This window comes from Nothoprocta perdicaria, unplaced genomic scaffold, assembly GCF_003342845.1.
Source record: "Nothoprocta perdicaria isolate Ctin4 unplaced genomic scaffold, notPer1 scaffold_260, whole genome shotgun sequence".
NCBI classification, from domain to species: Eukaryota; Metazoa; Chordata; class Aves; order Tinamiformes; family Tinamidae; genus Nothoprocta; species Nothoprocta perdicaria.
In genome coordinates, this window is record NW_020455489.1 from 182,013 (window position 1) to 199,774 (window position 17,762).

At 40.9% G+C, this 17,762-nt stretch overlaps 1 protein-coding gene across 2 annotated transcripts in view; it reads right to left on the reverse strand.

Annotated features, from left to right (window-relative positions):
• Positions 1-17,762, reverse strand: part of PRKG1 (protein kinase cGMP-dependent 1) — a 320,495-nt gene that overhangs the window by 99,000 nt on the left and 203,733 nt on the right. For both annotated transcript variants that reach the window (XM_026040662.1, XM_026040661.1), the window contains exon 5: positions 13,413-13,476. In XM_026040662.1, coding sequence (XP_025896447.1) covers positions 13,413-13,476 — 64 coding nt within the window. The remainder of the gene's footprint in view (positions 1-13,412; positions 13,477-17,762) is intronic.

Sequence of the window (17,762 nt, forward strand, 5' to 3'; positions counted from 1 at the left end):
AAAAAAAAAAAAAAAAAAAAAGCCAGCCTCCACTGTTTCTAAAACCTCAAGATATGATAAGTGTTCCCAATTTCAACTTCTATGGTTAAGAAAATATTACCTTAATTCCCTGTTTGCTTCTCTTGAGGGTTGGCGCTACCATTCTGTAGTTCTAAATTTCAGCACGTTTCCAGGCAAGCTGGCTGGGCGAGCAGCATGAGCCATGGGATGGGGATACCACAGCTAGGGTTAATGTTCTTCCTTTTTATTCCGCCTTCTCAAAACCTTTCCTCTAATTTCTGTGTCTCACCATCATGCAAAGCATCCCCAAACTAAGCTGGAATCAGTTGTCTCCCAGATTAGCTCCTGGGCTGTACCCAACACTCCTGCTGCAGACACGGCCAGATGGATGACAGAAATAAGGTCATACAAATGGAATCAATCCAAGTGGACGTGAAACTCAAGAAACCAAACGTTCAAAGAGCTGCAGATCATCTCCGCTCTGTGAGATCTTCCAGCTCTGAACACCTCTTGGATGAAACTGCAGGCCCTGAATGTTTCGCCATTAATTCAGAATGGTTAGGTTCATACTCAAACACACCACAGCAGTTAAAATAATATCAAGCAAAAGAGAAAAGTGCACCAGGTGGGCCTAAACTTCTATGAGATCATCTCCTGCTCATATTGTAAATCCAACGTTGTCTTTTTAGGTTAGATTTTAATCATCTTCCTCCCTAGATGTCACTGGACTTCAGCCCAGTGCTCAAGTGCAATTTGCAAGCATGCATAAATGGCAAATGGGACAAGGGACCACATCTGGCGCAGGTTGGCCCAGGTTCTTGGGTGCAAAAGGGGAGAGCTTTTTGTCTTTTCCTTTTCCCTTCCTAAAATAAAGGCTTCTTTCATCCCTATCTTCCTCAGCATGCAAGGGGATGGGTGATACTATTCTACTTGTGCCCCCTTCAAATCAATAACCTACCAGTTGAGCCTTCTCTCTTCTAAGCTCCTTAAAATCAGGCAAGAGGAGGTTCCTTTCCCTCCTGTGTAATTTTAAGATTTGCCTAATTTCTTTTTTTTTGAACTATAACCTGATATGACCTCACAATCACTATTTCTCAGGCAGGAGACATGTCTCCAAATCCCACGGTGACTTCAAGTTTCCTTTTCAGCATCTCCCCTCTCAAAAAGCCAGCTCTGAGTAATCCTGAGCATGCTAAGGGACTCTTTAAATAAATAAAATAAGTAAATTTACATAAATAAGTTCCACTCCCTCAGGACTGACTGAATGTAGAAGCTGTCCTGAGCTGATGAAGATCTGTTTAGCCTCCTGAAGCAGTACACAGCCACCTCCGAGACTCAAGAGTATCCAGGCTGCAGGACATCTGCACACCCAGAGAAAGGGGATTTGGGCTGGCTGAGTCCATTAGGGTTTAATTGCAACGGGGACATAAAAAAGCTTTTAGATACAGCCTTGATTTTTACAGACACTGTGCATGCAGGGAGACAGAGTAAGAAAGAGACTCTTAAAAAAAAAAAAAAGCATCAGTTTATTTACCATTAAAAAAAATCCTGCTCTAATTTGCTCTAAGTAGACACAAAGCATCAGAAACTATATTTTAATTCAAGCTACTTCCACATCATTGTGGTCATGCAGTCTGTCAGTCCCYCCAAAGAAATGTCTCAAAACACCACCACTAGCTGTTAAAGGATGCAATACCTTCCTCATCCCTTAGCCTCACATCGTCTCTCCCGTCCAGATGTCCCCAGAGTTTGATGCCAAGCTGTAATAATTGGAATAGAGAGGGCCTGGGTTAGAAGAGGTGACTGAGCTTCCACCTCAGGCTTGACATCCTTTCTGGAATTAAGCTTGTAGGAATATAGTAGAAGCTCAGAAGTGCTCATTTGCTGACACGCAGCCACTGAAAGAAGGTACCACCTGAATAGATACACAGCAAAGATCAGTGTGAAAATGTAATGGGAGAAACAGGAGACAAAGTAGCTGGCAGTGTGACAAAAGAGGAATTAGTGATCCTGTCGCCTTTGGGAAAGGACCAGATGCTCAAAGAATGAGGGAGGAGGAAAGGAAGGAAGGGGGAAGCTCAATCCTGCCACCGCATGTTTTTTTGGTATCAGGAGAGGCCACTGTAAGAGATCAAACACAGAGGTCCTGTTGGTGGGTGAGAGCTTCATGTCTTCCAGTGTAAAGAAACAGAAAGGGAGAAACTCAAGTAGATTAATGGAGGGGAGGATTTGGGGGACAAAACAGGGTTGTTTCAGAAGGAAGAGAAATTAGAAATGGAAAACACRGTGCACGGACAGAAGTTTAATAGGAAAAGGTCATTGAGATCCACAGGGGAAGGAAGAGGAAAAAAAGTCAAGACAAATGCTTAAAACTAAGAAGGCAGACTCAAGGAGAAAGGGTTCAAGGATTACGACAGCAAACACAAGCAGTGGAGAGCAGTAGATAGCAACAGGCTAAGAACAGATGGAGGAAGAGCACTGGAAAAGAGGCAGGTAAGAGAGGAATCAGTCCTGAAAAGAAGAGTATTTACTGCCCTGAGAGACAGCAGCAATAATGGGAGAGACAGCACATTAATAGATGAAAGCTGATCATGACACAGGGCTACAAATCAAGCAGGCAATGAACTGGAGAAGAAAAATCAATGCACGGCCTGCTGGCTAAGACAAAAACTGGTTTGCAGGTGTAATCCAGGTGAAAGAGAACTAACATAGAGAACTGAGTGATAACAAATTAGATAAGAGGATGATAAGTAATTAGAATTAGAGGGGAATTCATCAGTTAACCCAACTTAAAATTAGTGAAGAGTAAAATCAGTAAGTTAAAATATATATAAATAATACATATATATATATATATATATATATATATATATATATATAAGCAAGACACTCTGTCTAGGAACGATGCTGACTCAAAGGAAAAAGATCAAGCTGCCAACTGGAAACCAAAAGCTTTGACATGAGAAAGAAGGACTTAACTTTGTGCCTAGGACCGGTTGCCTATACATAATTTTCAGTCTAAGCTTCTGCAGGATTAAATCTGTACCCAAATAACCAACTCAACGGAATTTTGGTTCTCCTCCAAATATCTACAGCGTTGCCCTGACCACTGCTCGGACTGCTTGAATCCAGTAGACCTTTTTTTTTTTCCTCCCCCAAAAGAGTTTCCCAGCAGCAATAAATACAATTGGTAACAAATGGTTATGATTACGCTGTGTCACTGCACTATAACATTCCCCTCAAATGGCAAGCAACTTTTTTTTATTATTATTATTTTTATTTTGGCAAGTGTATGGATTTTTAATTAAATTTCATTGAAATACAAGAAAAGGGAATGTTCTTCACCCCCTGCTTGCTTGAATCTCTTTGATTTGTTGTTCTCTTCATAATGGAAAAATGTGTATGGAGCACTAATTTCCTTCCATAAATCCTCACATCATTTCCGTAACTATTAAAAAAAAGGCAATCAATTCCTTGCAAAAATGAATTTTGAAGCAAACAATGTAAATCAGCATATTTGTTTCAGATATTTTTCTTAATTTGCAACAAATTTTATATGCTCATTCAGACGAGTTGCTTGTATTGCCATGAGGAACAAAACTAATTTTCTAGTCTATTATGGAGAATAAAGGAGTATTTTAATTGAATCTGCTCAGCCACTCTTCACGCCATGAACTTCATGCCATGAACTATATTTGCTTTTAGAGGTGAGAGGCAAAGAGAGGCTACCTCTACACATGCACACGTGAAAAAATGCCTTTAAATTGTCAGTAAGAGGTATAAACTCGTAGCAAAATTACGAAAAACACTTGATGATCTAGCCTCAACGTTATTTTTGTTGAAACTGGAAAAATACAGAGTCTAAAATATATTCCTTGAAGCAGTTACCAGTGAACTTTTACTCCACGTATGCACTGATCTTGGCAGTTTATTATCTTAAACAGCAAGAACACATTTTCACAATGGAAAGAGAAGTTGCTTGACTTGATGCTGCTTAAGCTGGGATTCAACTTTCTTCCTGATAGCAGAACATGTCCAATTAACATAAAAACAAACAAACATATTTCAACAGTCATTATCTAGCATTGCTGGTGAAAATTTTTGCTCAAAGAGTATTCATTCCTTGATGACAAATGGATTAACGCTATGACTGTGCCGAGGCGAGGGATTTTGGAGCTCTGCTGCACAACGCTTTGCAATTATATTCTCAGCTTGCACTTCACTTCTCCAAAATTCAGAGAGATGCACAGCAAAATATGCCATCCATCCCACAAATACTGAGAAATTGCCTGTTTTCCACCGATATAAATGAGAGGCTTAGGCAATTCTAGCCGCATCTAGCCGAAAAGAGCTAAAAAGTCATTGCACAGAAAATTTCTCAGACCATCCCACTGCTGACAACTCATTCCAGGCTTTTGTCCAACTGGTAATGCAGCATGACACTAAAATAAAATCATCCTTTGACCTAATAAAGCAATAAAAGTTTAGGTTAGTAAAAGCAATAAGCATATAGAGGATTAATCCTCTATATCTCAAACAATCTCTCAGGCAACAACTGGTCATATAAAGGCTCGACTAGATCTACCGTGTGTTTTCAAATGGATTTTTGAGTATATTTCAGAGTCAATCCTGAAAAAAAAAAAACAGGACAACTCTGGGAAACATAATCTAGGTCTGATTTTTGGCACAAGATGCTGCACCACCGATGGACAGCTGACTATTTCCTTAACAGCCATGGGCATCAGATGGATCCAGAGATTACTTAACTATTTTTTTTTTTTAAATCCAAAACATAGAAACAAATATTTCTTGTGTCATTGGGAAGTTACAATTTTGATTTACAAGTGCCCCAGCATAGGATCCACTCTGTTTCCTTAGAATGGGGGCAGGACCACCCAAAATGACACTCGGTAGAGACCACTTTTCTGGGCGGCCAAGGAAAACCTTCACCCTTAGCATAAGAGCATCCCATGTAGTTAAAGACAGGCATGTGATTGAGATTTCACAGTGTCTATGGCTCACAGAAACCAGAAAGGGAGGATAACAGAAAGAGAACACCACATCTGTTCCACCAGTACCCTGAACGAAGACGTCAGCATTTTCCTACGTGCTATTATCCTAAGTTTTCCCAGCAATAGGCTATTTTTGCACTTATCTTCCCTCTGAGTTGCCAAAATAGACTGTTATTTTTGTTTTATATTATTTTTGAGATATTTAGGGGCCTTATTTTGAGGCACAAACTGCAACATTGATTGTTGGAAGGGTAGCTGAAGGACATGGAACTAAAAAGATCCTTTCTCCTGCCTTTTCTCCATGAGAGCTAAGCCCATATGCACCGAGTTGACTATTTATGAGTGAAGTTGTTTTCAAAGAATGTGTCAAGTCCAATGATATCCCCCAAATCATTCAGGATTGGGCTGCSATGGGTTGGTGACATGCAAACCACCTCAGCACTCAAGTCCTACAAGTGAGATCTTGCCTAAAGCCAAAAGTCCAAGGTTTTCATGTAAAACTGGAGTTAYTGGTAAACCACGTGCCTAGTTCTAACTACCGTAGGGACTTATGCAGCCTCGTGGAGACACTRCCTTATGACTGAGTTGGTTAACATCCATATCTTCTCTAAATCTCTGTGCATGGAGAGATGGTGGCTACCACAACTTCTGAGATGAGGAACTGAAGCCGCCTAAACACTAAGTCCTCAAATGCCCACAGCTAAGCAAGGAGCTGAGTTTCAACCATCTCGTTTATGGGGGATGCGCAAACTTGCTGCCAGCTGCATGAAGCTGAGGAGCCTTCCTGACAAGGCAGTTGTAGAGTCTGACCCAGCTGTGGAAAATGCAAGCAAGGAAAGCGAAGCGGCCTGAACACATCCCGGCCCTGGAGCACAAAGAGCTGTGATGGCAGCTCCAATTTCATTTCTCACATTCAACATCTGTTACCGAAGCTGCAGGCTGCCCACAGAGAAGCAAGAAACTTGGGTATGGGGATCAACGTGCTCTTTGCTGCAGCTAAGAGGAGGTTATGGGAACCAGGATTCGSTGTGCTTGGACCCTTGGCCTCACACCTAGTGCCCAACTCCAAGAAGGATGAACATTCATGCAYGCAAAGTTGGATTTTGTTCTTCCTGGCAGCACATCCCCGAGATCTAACTCAAGGTAATACTGCATAAAAATATCCTGCAGAATAACTGCAGAATAATACCTTGCTTTTTTGCATTCGCTTATGTTTGCAAAATGTCTCCCCCTTCCCCTCTGTCTTTTTTTTTTTTTTTTTTTTTTTATTTGTTTGTTTTGTTTTTTAAATGAGAACTGTGCGAGTTTGCATCCCACGCCAGTCACTTCCTAATAGGATTAATACTTCCATCTGCAAATCTCTACAGACCGCAGTCTGCTTGCTGTGCAACCCACTGACCCCAGCTGTAGGTCTAGGTGTTGCATGTACTACACACCCCGCCTTCACCTTCACCCTATCCAAATCCCTCAGAACTGGAGTGACAAAGCAATTGGGGACATGGCACCATGGGATGCAATTGCATCAAGTCCCAGTTCTTTCTGCCCTAGTATTTCAGGCTTCTGAGAAAAAAAAAATAGGTTGCTCCAAATTGTTTCTTATCACGAACTTCAAGAATGTTGAATTATAAGTAGTCCACAAAACAAGAAAAAACAACATGTCTTAGTGATTTTGCTTACTTCGTCTTCCAGCCTTTGCACTGAGTGGATGAAAGGACCATCCAGTGACACTGCAACTCTACAAATACTTACAACCTGCCGCCTTTTGAGAGACATACGCTGAGCTCATTCTCCAACTTGGGCAGAAGCTCCAAGGTCGCCACCACATGGCTGCTTAGGGCTGAAAACACACCCAAAGGCTCCTACTGTCCCCAAGGTTTTTATGGTGTGTTGGTGCTCAGCAGGTTCCACATGTTTCTCCTTGCAGCTCCAGTATTCTTGCCCTAACRTTGGATATCAGGTTTAGGGGATGAAGGTTGAAGGGTGAACGATGAAGCACATGGTTCTCATCAAAGAGCAGATCGAGAGAAAACAGACCTAAGGGACAGCGTTCGACCCCTGCACAGGGGGACAATGTCACTTCATGAGGCTTTACTAGCAACTCCCTCTTAACAAGAGCACCGCCCCAGCTGCATATTAAAAATGTAAATAATAAAACTTATCTCAAAGGCTGTTTTGCTGCATTCTGTGAAGTATGGAAATGAGGCCATTTCAATTTTGCCACATCAGTAACTCCATTTCAGATGCCTTTCTTCCTTCCTCCAGCTGCTTAGTCTTGGGGTTATCTATTAAGGTATCCAATGTCTCTACCATTTCCGTGGATTAAGGATGAAATGGATTTCTGCTGTCATAAAGACGCTTTTCAATTACTATCATCACAACAGCAAAAAACTGCAAATACCACATCACCAGTAGGAAATAAGAAGTTATTTCCAACGCAGCCCCAAGCCCTTAATTGAATGTTTAAGGATACACAGGCTCTATGGGTGCGGGAGTAAAAGCTGCTCAAATGAGCTCAAGGAAGTTTATTTCCCAAGGAAAATCAACTCACGGTGGGAAGAAACACCCGCTAGCCCTACTGTGTTTTCGTAAGTCATCAAGCTTTGTGGAGGTGAAAATCTACCCATTTTTAAGGCTTGCGCTTCTTAGCAAGAAACTGTGATTCAACTGATTGGTTCCATTGCCACAGTCTCTTCTTTAGGCACTGCGTGAAGACTCAAGACTGACGTCCCAGCAGAGATAACAGAGGAAGAATCCAAAGTCTGGCTTGATGATGGAGAGCCTTCGATGGCCATCAGTATCTCTACGAACACAGTTATTCTCCTCCAGGTTTTCCTAATTTCTAGGCTGTTGGAGATATCAGAAGGTGTCAGTGTGGGCAACGTTATGGAAGACATGACTGGGGAAATAAGTTTGAATCCAAGGGAAAAAACACCCACCAGGTTAATTAATATTTGTTTTTAATATAATTGCTAATTACACTTTTCAGTTTCTGGAGATCAAAGCAGCGCTGTCTGTGCTTTACAGATAAAAGGTATTTTACTAAAAACGATTCTCGTTTTTCCTGCTCTGTGCTGTTTCAGAGGTGGAGACACAAAATMCTGCCACATTTTCAAAGGAGTATTGGGTTGGGTTTTTGTTTCTTAGCCTCTTGAAAACAAGAAGAAAAAGCAATGAGTCAGACAAGTTCACTGCCCAAAACAAAGCTTGTGTGTGTATGTATTGATTTATTCATTTATCTAGTGATGGGTAGATAAAAAAAAAGTAGTTTTTTTTTTTGGAAAGCGCTGTTAAAATAAACTCACAGAAGGAGGTCTTCTCAACAGACAAGAAACCCAGACACTGGCACTTCTCATTTGTTTTCACCCTTGGCATCCACAGATTAAAACATTAATCAGATTTCAAGARGTGCCAATTTGTTCTCACTGGGACAGAAGATAAGGTCAACAYCATGGAAATTTCTCCATTAAATATAGGTATACTATAAACTGGGCTTATTCTGTGCAGATAACAAAGGCCCTGTAGTAAATCAAAACAACAAGTCCACTACCACTGCCCACAACTATCCAAGGTTTTTAAGCTAACGTGCAAGGTATAGATTGCTTTGCAGAGCTTAGTACAGTGATTTGAACACATCAGTCCTCAGCCTTGACATCAGCAGCCTTCAAACTTTGGCCAGACAGATGTGGAGTCTTAATGAGTAGTTCCCATGGCCCACGTGAACCTCTGGTCTCTGGAGAAACTTCAGGCTTGCTCTGAATCAGACTGAATAGTCAGGCTCCGATACCAGGATCTGCAGGACCCAAGCTTAGGGGGCAGGAGGCAACCAGGAATGTTATGAGTATTTGTATGGGAATGGAAACGAGGGGGTGTTAACTGTCTTTTTCTTCATTTCAGTTCATTAATCTTCTACAGCTTTGCTTTATCTTGAAATTGTAGTCACAGTAAGTTTTCAAGGGGGRAATTTGCTATACCAATATGTAGCCTGCCTGTCACGTTGGAGCAAGATAGCACTGCTCCTTGGTGCTGATACTAACATCACTAGAAGCAGATTTAATTCTGCTGTATATATATTTAATTTCCGAGTTAGATTTTCTGATTCAGCTTAAAACCTTAGTCAACTTGAGAGCTTGAATTCTCGTCCTTACATAAAGCACTTGACAGAAGCTTCCTGAGTAACCAAGGATTTCTCCCAAACCACAACTCATATCAAGCCAGCTCATACAAAACTCTTAAAATGTAAAGCGAAGTCAAGCTCTAGGACTAGAATTATTTCTCCCATTGAACATAAGCAGTTCAGGATGTTGCAGACAAAATCAATGAGAAGGGAAGAAGATGCCAGTTCCAAGGGAGCGCAAACTGGAACACCCAAGCAAACATCAGGCATTATAAGCTGCAGTAAATGGAGAGTTTCAAGCTTCTACCTTGCACCTCTTACCTTATTTCCCAACATTTCACCCTGTCAAAGCAGTATGGCCCAAGGGGAGTAAGTTTTACAGTGCCTGAGCTACAGCCAAAGGGGATTTATGTCAGGGAGCAGCCAGAATTTAGCTGCAAAATCCCCAACTTTTTTTTTAAGCTTTCAGAAACAGGTCACCCAGCCTCTACCTGGGAGCTTTACATATTTCAGAATAATCCTTTTCTGAAAACATGAACAACTTGAAAAGCGTATTTTGTCCTTGCTACTGTTTTTGCTGACAGTCCCCAAAGCCTTCGAGCTTCAGCTCTGACCCAACACACTCCACAAGAAACACAGCCGTTTGTCATGCCACAAAAAAACATATCACCGTTTTGGTCCTGGGATAAATAACAGGTCTCCTGGGAGACATGGGGAGACCTCCTGGGCTTAGTTTGTGGCTCCATCAATCTGCAAATGGGAACTGTGCAGTCCTACAGCAGGAGAAAACTGCAGTTCTGCTTGCTCCACTACCTTCAGCACGATAAAGCTAGGAGAAGGTGAATGTAATCCAGCATATTGCTGAAATATGGCAAAAGCTATCCGGGGTCAGAGTAAAATTCACTCTTCCATTGCATTTTATACCAGAAAACAAGKGCCACCTGCTCGGGGACCACAAGAATATAGAGGTCATTGAGGTAGCTTTCCTGATTAGCCTCTCTCCAAGTGGCCCCTTTAGGCCAGATCTTTGTCAAGGTCACACAGAGGGTAGGAACTTCAGCCCTGAAGGGATGCAGCTGGAGAGGCAGAGATGATCTAGGTGATCTAGAAGTGATCTAGTTACAAATTATGACAGAAGAGAGTTTTCTGGCCTGCATTTCCTACCTTCATGAAAGGAACAYGGGCTCTGCCACAATATACACCAAAACAAATAAAATCCCCAAAAACCCAAGTCATCAAATTCCTCCCAAGCAAGGTCAACAGGAGAAGTGCAGGGATAGCACCAACCTATTGGGCCCTGAGGTCTCTATAAAACACACGGAAAAGAAAAGAATCCATGCACGTTCTTGCCTAAACCAAACAAAACAGAGGAGATGCTGACTGGAACCTTACAAGYTTGATTTTGCAACCTCTCTCCTGTCTCACATTCAGGGAAAAAGTTGCCTTCCCCTTGCTCRCCTCCCAAGGAGAGCCTGCAAATCTGCAAGCGCAAATGCTCAGTGACAGATTTACTTAAATCCTTTTGTCATATCTACAACCGTCTGGAAATCATCTAAGATTAACCATAAAAAGCAATTTCTTTTTTTTTTTTTTTTTTGTTTCTTTAATAGCTGTGGAGAAGCTCTTTCCAGATAACGCAAAAATATATTCYAGATAGGACACCASTTTTAATCCAAGCCTGGTGAGCAGCAAGCACATGTGCCCACCAAGCTGCATAACCTGAATGTGGGGATGTCAAGGGCGGCTGTTTCCTAAATCAGCATCGTACCAGGGAATTAGTACAGAACAGATTAAAAGTCCACTCGACCGCCTGTGACTGGAAGTGGAAAAATACTAAGGAGACACTTGAGAAACAGGCAAAGACGAAACTCAGCAATGGTAAAAAAATATTTATACAATGAAAATCATCTAATGTAGCAACACAGAGAACCAGCCTTCAAGCACTGCTAAAACAGCTGCACCTGGATCACCTTGATGGGGAAATAAGGTAACTACAGACCAAGCACCTGTAAATCTTCATCTGTATCACAAAAGATGTTACAAAAACACACAAAACCAGCAATTTACTTGCAGAGCTGCTAAAAATCAAATCAAATCGTCCAGTTCTGCGCTCACCTCTGTATGAGCCATGAGCAACTGCAAAGCTGGGTATCATCTCACACACACAAACCAAAGGCCACTACAAAGCCTTTCCATTTCTTTTCCCATTTCAGGGATTTGTTAATCCTCATTTAAACTACCTGGCCTAAATAAGTTAATTTGGTATTGTCATCTGTTCTTAAAGTGAAATCACGTTAACAAACTTTTTTTTCCCCCACTGTCCTCATAAGACCACTGTCCCACTTGCTTTGGKAAACAGCCAATTAAAAGATCTTTCTTGCTTCTGGGTTTTAATTAATGTGCTTTAGAAATTACTTTAAAAATGTAGGATGTAAGCTATTCATAGAACTGTATCRGAAGAAAACCTACTTTAAATTTTGACATTAAGAGATGAAACCTAGCTGCTTTGATTCAACCCTTGTTCCAGTAACAGCTGGGACAAAATAAATTTATTAGTTCTATGCTTGAATGTGTTAAACATAAAGCATTCAGTAAGGAGATTGCAAAATGTACTATATTAAGACAAGTAAAAACAACACTGTGACTGACATATATTTTGAAGTAATTGTTTTTTTGGAAGATGTATCTAGTGGGACTACATAAATGGACTGGGGATGACATCTACTCTTGCAACACAGCATCTTGCCTAAATTCACAGAATTCCCATCAGATTGCAGAACCAGGTGAGAAATTAAATCACTGAAAAAGATGCTAGACTCTCCTAGAGCAGTAATACAATATCATCATTATGCAGCTTGAGTTTCTCCAAATTTTCAAGCAAGGAGGCATCTTAATTTCTGCAGTTCAGCTTCTTCTTGGTACTCATTTTCTTGGAAATCCTAATTTATAGATAAAACTGTGGAGGATTATCTTGCTAGCTTTGTGAGTTTAAGATCAATAACCATGGTCTTAAGGCAAATACTTATTTTTATAGTTAGGTACCTCATTTCTACATCTATGTTCTTAATTGCTTTTTCTCCCTAGAAACTTAAGGGTGCTTGGAAAAGGTTTGCTGATTTTATACATTTTCCTTAACTCTTGATAAGGAGCTTGGATTTGGTTTTGTGATCAAACCTAATTAAACTACTTTTTTTTTTTTTTTTGTTAGATGTGTGTGTGTGTGTTTTTTTTTCTTTTTTTCTTTTTTTTTTTCAATAAGCAGATTTAACTCATAGCACATTGCATTTGGATGGCCCTTTTCTCTAGATGTGAGCATTTCCATTGCAAGAAAGTTCTTGCGACAGAACAATCTGTTGCTTCATCTATCTATGAGGTGCCTCTTCATAAAAAATATATGACTTCTTCAGATTACGTTTTCTCAAATAAAAAGGCAAAAAGTGACCTGAACTTAAACTTCAGTAGCTTTACTTCTTAAAATTCATGAGAGAGGTGGTAGTTACTACTACACACTGACATTTTTCTATAAGCATATTTATTAGGACCAGCTCACGATGGCAAGGCATATGCAAAACAACCCTACTATAACAAGGGAGGCAATTCCATTCACTTAGAGCACAAATTCTTCTTTTTTTTTTTTTTTTAAATGAAGACTAATTAGAAACCTGCTACTAATGAGATCCTTGCTTATAACCAAGTAGACCTGACACAGCTCCATAAGGACTTTCAAATATCTCGACGTATACTAAGTTTGCCCTTCTCTGCTGCAATCCCTATGGGAGAAGTGGTTCCCTTATCCTAAAAGTCATTCTCACACCTTCAAGTATGATAATGCCCTCCAAAATATGTCCTCCTTGACCCAATACATCATTAGGATGGGCCAAAGCATTCAAATAACAAAACCTAACATAGCTATTGTATCCCACATGCATTCAGACCAAATCACGCCTCCTTCATAGAGCCTGCCCATCAGGCTCCTCAGGAGAAGACCTGGAGACATGTTCCCAGCATGGGAACCATGTAGGAAAGATCTCCCTTCTGCAAAACCCAGGAGACTTTTGTTTCGGTTCCCAAAACCCCATTAAGAACATATTAAACCCCTTGCAAAATGGAGTCGTTTTGGCACCGTTGCCTCTATTCCCGGGCACAATCAGACATAATTGGGAACAACCAGACATAACCGGGAACAACGTTGTGGAGTGTGGTTCCTTCTGAGAGGAGCCTGCATATTGTTACCAGAAGGCTTCCAGCCCATGAACTCATTAGATTGCAAAATGARGAGCACTTACCTCTTCAAGGACATCTGCAAGCTTACTAAGTATCTCTTCAGGAAGGCTCTGGAATGTGGGAACACTGCAACACAAGAGAACCCTTGATTACTGAATATCTTTATGTACTTCCCAAAGCCAGTTGCACTTCATATATATTTCATGCACACGTTACCCTTGTTGCTAAAGGCTTGTCAAACGTTTACCATAAAAGCAGCACCGATAATGGAAACCTCATCATCTTGTTCCACCTAAGATGTGTTTTTAAGCGTCACTTGCTATGACGAGAGGCCTCTTGTGATAAACACCCGGAGAACCCTCCATTAAGCTGGGGGGTTTGAGAACCTCTTAAGGTTTTATACTAGGATTCATCTGTGCTGCAAACGTGCTTGGCTGCCCAGGGGCCTGTGCAAAATTTTCCCACCCCAGTTCCATTACACCAGGAAAACAAAACCAAAATAATCCCCAAAACACGAAAGGAGATTGGATCTAATATGCAATAGATAAAGCCCTGACTGAATCCATATCTAGATAGAGCTAAGGCAGAAGACAGAGCCACAGAGGGTACAGACGCAGCAAGAAAAGAGCACTGAACTACTGCTAGAATTACTGAAGAGTTTATCGGGAGTTTTACATCCAAGATTTGTTTTCTTTGGGCAAAAGGGAGATTTTTTTTTTTTCTATTTTCTTTTTCTCTATAGTCTTGGCAAAAATTTCCCAGGCCAGACTTGACTCTCTGGTCAAGGAGCAAGAGGAATGCAAAACTCATCCAGGACACCAGAGAGAGATTTAATTCAACCTGAGGCAGGAGGGATGGGGATCTGAATTTGGCCCTCCCAATCTTGGGGCAAGAACTCCAATCTCTAAATCATTAGTGAACCTTGTTTTCTTAATTCCTATTTCCCATAAAATCTTGACTTCCATCAATGGTCTCAAGGCTCAGTCTGATGCTGAATGAACCAACATAGAGACACAACGTACTCTGCATAGGCAGGAAAGCAGTGCTGAACCTGCTTTAATTAAAAATGCCTATCATCAGCTAGCTAATGAGCGATGTATCTGCATGACATATTAGCCCAAATGTAGCACTGAGCAAATACAGCTCCGCTGAGTCTATTCCAGGAACAGCTCACTCAGCAGCACCTTTATCACACTCCATTACCTGGTGTCAACATCATCTTGCACCTCCAAATTTAAATTTAGGTCCTACAATGCCACGTCCTAATTTCAAGAGTATTGATTACCAGGCCCAAAGCGGTGGGATTTCCTAGAGGAGGGCTAAATGCAATCCCAAATAAATCCGATTTTCTCTCTTAGGTGAGGCTTCAGATTTTGGGGTTTGTGGCTGGGGACAAGCAAAAAAGAAATCCCTGGGGCATGGATGGAGTATTGATAGGCAGAATTAAAGTGAGATTTATTTCTATTAGCTTAAAACTGACATGTACTATGATACAGTAGAATCAATAATTCGGAAGGCTCCGTTATTTAATAAACATGGTTTTCATTTAATGTACCAATTAATAATCAAGACAGAACKGGCCAATTAGGCAGAAAAATGAGATCATTCACTTCCTTTTTATGTTAGAAATTACTATATAACTCAAATGTGTGAGAAACAGGGAAAGGGCAAGTGAGCTATAGCACATATGGATTACATGTATTATATTCTACATGTACCATATGCATGAATTATGAAATCATACAGTTGAAAAGTTAGGGTATTAAACCAATTTSTCCTAAATAGAAAAATTTACAGCTTTAACATAGCAATAGAATGGATATAATCAGAAAAACAACCCACTGACAAGCGCCACCAGATAACGTCACTAAGCTACAAAATTAACATCACAGATTTATGGCAATTTATGAAGGGCCATAAATATCCTTCTGAAAGAGCAAACAGCCACTAGCCTATTAAAAAATGCTAAAAACTCAAGCTGAACTGATGCCAATCCTGACAGAAGAACAAGAGTTGAAAAAAATGCCTTCGTGTACAGCATAGCATTGGGTGGTCAGCCTGATACCCCAGTTAAATAAAAAAATATACCCTTATTCTCTCCATGACAACCTTAAATAGGCTCTTAAAATAGATTCTTACTTTCCCCCCATTGTATTATTTAAAGATTTGCCTATGAAGATCAGTATTTTGAAGACTGTTTTCATGTGGGTATCTCAATTTGCATGAAAATCAAGATCTGATGAGCAATCTGCTGCAAATGAAAAAAATAAAACCTAGAAAGTCAAGCAGGAGGGCAGAAGATTCAAAAGCAAGAAATCACATTTCAAGATTTTACAGCACGGTAAGAGATAAAATGTATATACATACATATATATTCTCTTTTCAACGATTTTATGGAATTGAAGTCTGAGAAATGACATAAAACAGAATGGCAGCTGTTTGTGTTTGGAGATATCCTTTGCTTATGATGGAAGACCTCACAGAAAATAGGGCTCAGTCTCATCAAGAAACGATTTACTCTGTCTCCTGGACTCAAAAGCGTGTTCAAGGGAACCCAGTTTCCAAGTTATGGAATAAAGCCGGCACTGGTGACATGAGGAGGCATTTCAGGTCCAGAGGGACATCTAAGTCCATGAAACCCAGGTAGGAGGAGGAGGTGCTGACCTTTAGACTGAAATGTCACCATCTGAGATGCTGTCATGGACAGGATCACCTGTAGGGATTTCTGCTTGGTTAGTTGCTTCCTTGTTCAAAACTGCACAAGGAAATGGATTTTTTAAAGCAAATGCCAATAAACTCCTTTTTTCCCCCCCTCTCACTTTTTAAAATCAATCCACAAATAACTGCTAAGCTTTATTGCAAAAGGCGATTGAAGTAACAGGTCTGAACAGTGCTTTCACAGCTGTCATAGGTAACAGGATGAAGAGCAAGATTTCTTCAGTCACTCCGTCCCAAGCTTACGTAGACTTCCCTTAGAGCTTGGAATGGAAACCTGAACTAGCTCACGTGTTATGAGCTGCTCCAGCTGGTGAGAAGAGACAGCTTTTTGTTTCCTAGGCTCCACACTATTCACAATATACACAATATTTTGCACATGGTGACGGCCCCTATACCTTCTGAGGGCACCGTGGCGCTAAGCCTGGGGTGACCTGGTGTATCTGGAMAAGAAGTACTTGGAGCTGCTGGGAGGAAAACTGGCTGCCAGAAGCGRTTGGCAATGCCACACATCAACACTGTGCAGCGGGGAGTATGCCAAGATGCTGGGAAGAATAAGATTTCAGAGAAGATGATCAGAAGATCATCTCCTTTGAATGGTGACAGAAACCACAAGCGGTGGCCTGCTCAAGCAATCCCTGCTCGAGAGAGGCAAACCTGTTTTTCTTTTCATGATTGCACTGAAATACCAGTTCCTCTATCCTTTCACACTAGTGGGTGTTCTTTGAAGGATAAACAATATCTTCTCCCCAAACATAGTGCCTACCACACATACCGCATAAAACAGGCAGAAAATAAGCTCAGAAAGAGTATATTTAGTTCTCCAGAAGCTCGACGCTTACTCTATTACCAATGCAGTTGATAACTCCAGGCTAGTTTTCCTGAAGCAATTTCCTGGACGTTGTGCTTAGCTTAAAGGGTATTAGAGATGAAAGAAGAAAGAGATGGAGAGCGACATTCCCTCACACTCGCATTAATTATACTTCATCTGGCCTCTAAATCAACTCAAGTAATGCCATTTTTCAGGAAAAAAGAGAACACATTTGCTCCACAATTGCTGCAGATGACCCATCTGCTGGGCTGAAGCTACAAAGGCATTAAAATAATTTGCAATCGCTCAACTCGGAGAGGTTGAAAATGTCGCATCCACAGTTTTAAAGCTCTGCAAATTAGTTTTGGCCATTTCCCTTCAAATCGCCACAGAGATGGACACACTGAACCAGCAGACTCTACTTTTCCTGGGGTGAGTTAATGCGGTTGGACACCTCGTTTTGGTCTGCAGACTGYGAATGTTTAATAGGCTCCTCAGGTATTCTTTTATTCCCTCATCTGTCACTCCCAATCCTTCCTTGACAGCAGTCCATTCTCAAAGACAGCCCTCCTACTGTATCTCATTTTGCAGTCACTGGGGAGACCATGCAATTAAATAAATATAAAAATATATATGTAAAGTTGCTGTCAAAATGTTTGCAGGCACAGAAACCCACTCTCCCATTGCATATGCATCTACTCTCTAATCATTACTAATCACTCGCTCAGAGAGAGCTGTAAATGCTCAGGAACAAAAGCAACCTTGGAAACATCAAGAAACTTGAAGCACGTGCATTTCTGTKTTACTTGATTCATGGCAGAGGATTTGCACCACCTTGAGTAGTCTATGGAGACCAGACTTTGGTGCAGGAGAGATAGTACCTTTT